The 5,750-nt window shown below is 44.8% G+C and overlaps 1 protein-coding gene across 1 annotated transcript in view; it reads right to left on the reverse strand.

Moving 5' to 3' along the window:
* Window positions 1–572: 572 nt before the first annotated feature.
* Window positions 573–5,750, reverse strand: part of nts (neurotensin) — a 12,932-nt gene continuing 7,754 nt past the window's right edge. Inside the window, exons 3-4 of the mRNA XM_014125760.3 lie at window positions 4,328–4,531; window positions 573–1,260 (exon numbers count right to left, since the gene is read on the reverse strand). Of these exons, the coding sequence (XP_013981235.1) occupies window positions 1,114–1,260; window positions 4,328–4,531 (351 nt within the window). The 3' untranslated portion in view covers window positions 573–1,113. The remainder of the gene's footprint in view (window positions 1,261–4,327; window positions 4,532–5,750) is intronic.

The raw sequence follows: 5,750 nt of genomic DNA on the forward strand, positions 1-5,750 counted from the left end.
GTGCCATATTCTTTCAATTTTTTAATAATGGATTTAATGGTGCTCTATGGGATGTTCACATTTTGGATATTTTTTTATTAACCAAGCCTGATCTGTACTTCTCCACAACTTTGTCCCTGACCTGTTTGGAGAGCTCCTTGGACTTCATGGTGCCGTTTGCTTGGTGGTGCCCCTTGCTTAGTGGTGTTGCAGACTCTGGGGCCTTTCAGAACAGGTGTATATATACTAGGATTATGTGACAGATCATGTGACACTTAGATTGCACACAGGTGGACTTTATTTAACTAATTATGTGACTTCTGAAGTTAATTGGTTGCACCAGATCTTATTTACGGGCTTCATATCAAAGGGGGTGAATACATATGCACGCACAACTTTTCCATTATTTTATAGAATTTTTTGTAACAAGTGATTTTTTTTCATTTCACTTCACCAATTTGGACTATTTTGTGTATGTCCATTACATGAAATCCAAATAAAAATAAATGTAAATTGTTGTAATTCAACAAAATAGGAAAAACGCCAAGGGGGATGAATACTTTTGCAAGGCACTGTATAGTGATCCTGGATGGCAGGAAGCTTGGTCCTAGTGATGTACTGGGCCATACTCATTACCCTCTGTAGTGCCTTGCAGTCGGAGGTCGAGCAGTTGCCATTCCAGGCAGTGATGCAACCGGTCAGGATGCTCTCGATGGTGCAGCTGTAGAACCTTTTGAGTATCTGAGGATCCATGCCAAATCTTTTCAGTCTCCTGATGGGGAATAGGCTTTGTAATGAGCCTGAAAAAACACTGTCACGTCTTAGTGGTTTTGAAATATGTATTGTTTAATCACATTGGAAAGAAAATACATGGAGTGAACAAATATAATAAATATAAAGTCTCTCAAAAGATACACATTTGCTTACTGCTTTTGTTTGCTTTTATTTAAATTGGTCCTCTCTTTTTGGAGCAGGATTGGGCCTAGAATGTGAGTGGAGACCTATAGTGACAGACACAGGTTTGAGATATCATCTGTATGGACAAAACACCAGTAATAACACTACAACAGAGAGCACGTATGGTCACATATCCACAGAATGTATAGTGTCTTTCTTTCTCCTCCCGGGGGTGGATCAGTAAAATGTACTCCGCTTCAAGATGTACGGCCTCCGAGCTTTGGTGTTTTTCACTTGCCTCTTAAAAATATACGGTGATTTCCTTTTGAGCGGGTTGTCACTGTTTTGATCGCCGTCTAGGTACTCTTGAGAATTGTCAAGCAGCTGTAAAGAAAAACAGAATAATCAAATCAAATATTATTTGTCACATGCACTGAATACAACAGGTGTAGACCTTACAGTGAAATGCTTACTTACAAGCCCTTAACCAACAATGCAGTCTTAAGAAAAGACGTGCTAAGTAAAAAATAAGAATACAAATAATTAAAGAGCAGCAGTAAAATAACAATAGCGAGGCTATATACTGGGTGTACCGGTACAGAGTCAATGTGTGGGGGCACCGGTTAGTCGAGGTAATTGAGGTAATATGTACATGTACACTACCGTTCAAAGGTTTGGGGTCACTTAGAAATGTCCTTGTTTTTGAAAGAAAAGCACTTTTTTGTCCATTAAAATAACATCAAATTGATCAGAAATAGTGTAGACATTGTTATTGTTGCAAATTACTATTGCAGCTGGAAACGGCAGATTTTTTATGGAATATCTACATAGGCGCACAGAGGCCTATTATCAGCATCCATCACTCCTGTGTTCCAATGGCACGTTGTGTTAGCTAATCCAAGTTTATAATTTTAAAAGGCTAATTGATCCTTATAAAACCCTTTTGTAATTATGTTATCACAGTTAAAAACTGCAATAAAACTGGCCTTCTTTAGACTAGTTGAGTATCTGGAGCATCAGCATTTGTGGGTTCAATTACAGGCTCAAAATGGCGAGAAACAAAGCACTTTCTTTTGAAACTTGTCAGTCTATTCTTCTTCTGAGAAATGAAGGCTATTCCATGTGAGAAATTGCCAAGAAACTGAAAATCTCGTACAACGCTGTGTACTACTCCCTTCACAGAACTGCACAAACTGGCTCTAACCAGAATAGAAAGAGGAGTGGGAGGCCCTGGTGCACAACTGAGCAAGAGGACAAGTACATTAGAGTGTCTAGTTTGAGAAACAGATGCCTCACAAGTCCTCAACTGGCAGTTTCATGAAATAGTACCCGCAAAACACCAGTCTCAACTTCAACAGTGAAGAGGCGACTCTGGGATGCTGGCCTTCTAGGCAGAGTTGCAAAGAAAAAGCCATATCTCAGACTGGCCAATAAAAAGAAAAGATTAAGATGGGCAAAAGAAAACAGACACTGGACAGAGGAACTCTACCTAGAAGGCCAGCATCCCAGAGTCACCTCTTCACTGTTGACATTGAGACTGGTGTTTTGCGGGTACTATTTAAAGAAGCTGCCAGTTGAGGACATAGACTTGGCACTCCAGTACCGCTTGTCGTGCTGTAGCAGAGAGAACAGTCTATGACTATGGTGGCTGGAGTCTTTGACAATTTTTAGGGCCTTCCTCTGACACCGCCTGATATAGAGGTCCCGGATGGCAGGAAGCTTGGCCCCAGTGATGAACTGGGCCGTATGCACTACCCTCTGTAGTGCCTTGCGGTCGGAGGCCGGGCAGTTGCCATACCAGACGGTGATGCAACCGGTCAGGATGCACACGATGGTGCAGCTGTAGAACTTTTTGAGGATCTGAGGACCCATGCCAAATCTTTTCAGTCTCCTAAGGGGGAATAGGCTTTGTAATGAGCCACTCCTGGTGCATAAGGCACTACTTTCGGCAAGGCCCATAGAGCTCTGGTGTAGTGCACTTTAAAGAATAGGGTGCCATTTGGAGCGCAGAAACAATAATTTGGACACCAGATAATGGTTGGTTTGTACCTACTGTATGCAGCTGTGGTTCAAACAAGTGTTTAGTGTATTTTCTTCCATGCATGAGAAAACAGGTCATCTGTATAGTCAGGCTGATGAGACCTCGATAATGATGTGTGAGGAACTGTGGCGTTGACAGTGTGCACGTCAACGTGACGGAGAAGCTGACAGTGTGCACGTCAACGTGACGGAGAAGCTGACAGTGTGCACGTCAACGTGACGGAGAAGCTGACAGTGTGCACGTCAACGTGATGGAGAATCTGACAGTGTGCACATCAACGTGATGGAGAAGCTGACAGTGTGCACGTCAACGTGATGGAGAAGCTGACAGTGTGCACGTCAACGTGACGGAGAAGCTGACAGTGTGCACGTCAACGTGATGGAGAAGCTGACAGTGTGCACGTCAACGTGACGGAGAAGCTGCCAGTGTGCACGTCAACGTGACGGAGAAGCTGACAGTGTGCACGTCAACGTGACGGAGAAGCTGACAGTGTGCACGTCAACGTGATGGAGAATCTGACAATGTGCACGTCAACGTGATGGAGAAGTTGACAGTGTGCACGTCAATGTGATGGAGAAGCTGACAGTGTGCACGTCAACGTGATGGAAAAGCTGACAGTGTGCACGTCAACGTGATGGAGAAGCTGACAGTGTGCACGTTAACATGATGGAGAAGCTGACAGTGTGCACGTTAACATGATGGAGAAGCTGACAGTGTGCATGTCAACGTGATGGAGAAGCTGACAGTGTGCACGTCAACGTGATGGAAAAGCTTGAGAAAAGAGACGAGGAGAAGGATATGCGTTTAATGAGGGGTGTTTAGCGCTGTGCAGGGCCCAGAGATAGATGCTCTCTTTGCTGTGTATCAGCCTCTGTCATTATGGGTCTCGGATTGGTCATCCCTGTCTGTGGCCTGATTCAATCAGATCGAGCTGATGTTTTGACGGTGTTGGAGGAGAAACTGTGGTATGAGCTGACAGATCGAGGAGCGGCTGCTGTTGTCTGTCACAAACCACTCCCTTCCTTATTATCCCTACTGAGCTAGAAGTTCAAAACGGTACTAGACAGTGTTGGCTCTATCCATGGTAGAAATAATGACTCTCAAATGTCAAACCGTTGATGTGAGGCTAATGCATGTTTTCATGTTCATTTGGATGAGGGGATTATAGCCTGTCAGTCTAATTCGAGTGTTGAAACTTGTAACGCGTCTGCATGGGATTTGTTGGATTATAGTCGGGTGTGGTTTCGTTGCACCCAATGGCAGTGTCCGCGATAAGGTAACGCAACGAGACACTTGTGGATTTGACAGCTCTAATTCAGTTCCACCTCCGACACCTCCGACACCAGTCCTTAACGTCTGTCTATCCCAGTGTACAGTATGTATGCATGCATCCCTGTGTCCGTCCCTCACCTCTCGGGGCTGCAGTACTCTGCAGATGTGCTGTAGATCGAGGAGCTCATCCAAGGGCTCCGGCAGGGAGGCCAGCCTCTCCCCCAGCTCCTCCCCAGTGTTATACTCCTCCTGTTCTCTCCACAACCGGCTGTTTATCAGGCTGTTCACCATCCTGCACACGTTCACCAGGGACACACGCCAGTAGGGGGCGTTCTGCTTGCTCTGTTTCATGTGAGAGACGATAAGAAATAATTAAGACAGTGTGTGTGTGTGTGTGTGTGTGTGTGTGTGTGTGTGTGTGTGTGTGTGTGTGTGTGTGTGTGTGTGTGTGTGTGTGTGTGGTGTGTGTGTGTGTGTGTGTGTGTGTGTGTGTGTACGTGTTTAACTATACTTGTGGAGACCAAGTCCCCACAAGAATAGTAAACAAACAAAAATTTGACCAACTGCGGACATTTTGTTAGTCCCCACAAGGTCAAATGCTTTTTCTATGGGGTTTAGGCGTTAAGGTTAGAATTAGTGTTAGGATTAGAGTTAGAATTAGGTTTAGGGTTAGAATTAGGATTGGGGTTAGAATTAGTGTTAGGGTTAGAATTAGGTTTAGGGTTAGGGTTAGGAGCTAGGGTTAGGTTTAGGTTTAGGTTAGGTTTTTGGGTTAAGGTTAGGGTTAGGGTTAGGGTTAGGGTAAGGGTATGGGTTAGGGTTAGGGTTAGGCTTAGGGTTAGGGGTTATGGAAAATAGTATTTTGAATGGGACTGAATTGTTTGTCCCCACAAGGTTAGCTGTGCTGTGCAAGACTGTGTGTGTGTGTGCATGTGTGTGCGTGTGTGTGTGTGTGTGTGCGCGTGTGCGTGCGTGTGTGTGCGCGTGTGTGCGCGTGTGTGTGTGTGCATAACTGCTTTCTGCTCCCTCTCACAATTCATGGCAACAGATCAGATCTTAACCTTATCTAGCTCCAAGCCTGCTGTATCATAATCTAGTTTGAGCGTGTGGTATTGGATGGTGTGAAGCCCCTGCCGCTGCCTGTGGGGACCCCTGTGCGTGGGCCGACTCCCTAACAGCGCACAGCCCAGACTCCCTCCTGGGTGTCACTGACAATGATGAACAGAGTCATAAGGAACATAAGATTGGAGTTTCTAAATCACCTCAAACCCCATCTCACCTATCAGCTTTGCTTTTATAGATGGCAAAGGATAGCACTTTTATTTCCTGGCATCGCCATTGTTGAGAGAGGAGTTGTTAGATATTACATATGGATTTTATAGGCCAGGGGGGAGAAATGGCACAGAGTGGATATGTATCGTACCGAGCAGTCTGAGCCATAAACCACTCCAGAGACAAGACAGAAAGGACGCCTCGGTCTGGCTGGATAGTGTTGTGAGTTCCTGACAATATTAACATTTGGAAAACCCTACAATTACAAATGAGGTCTTGTTTACTTCCA

Source organism: Salmo salar, chromosome 10 (genome assembly GCF_965601325.2).
Source record: "Salmo salar chromosome 10, fSalSal1, whole genome shotgun sequence".
Taxonomy (NCBI): domain Eukaryota; kingdom Metazoa; phylum Chordata; class Actinopteri; order Salmoniformes; family Salmonidae; genus Salmo; species Salmo salar.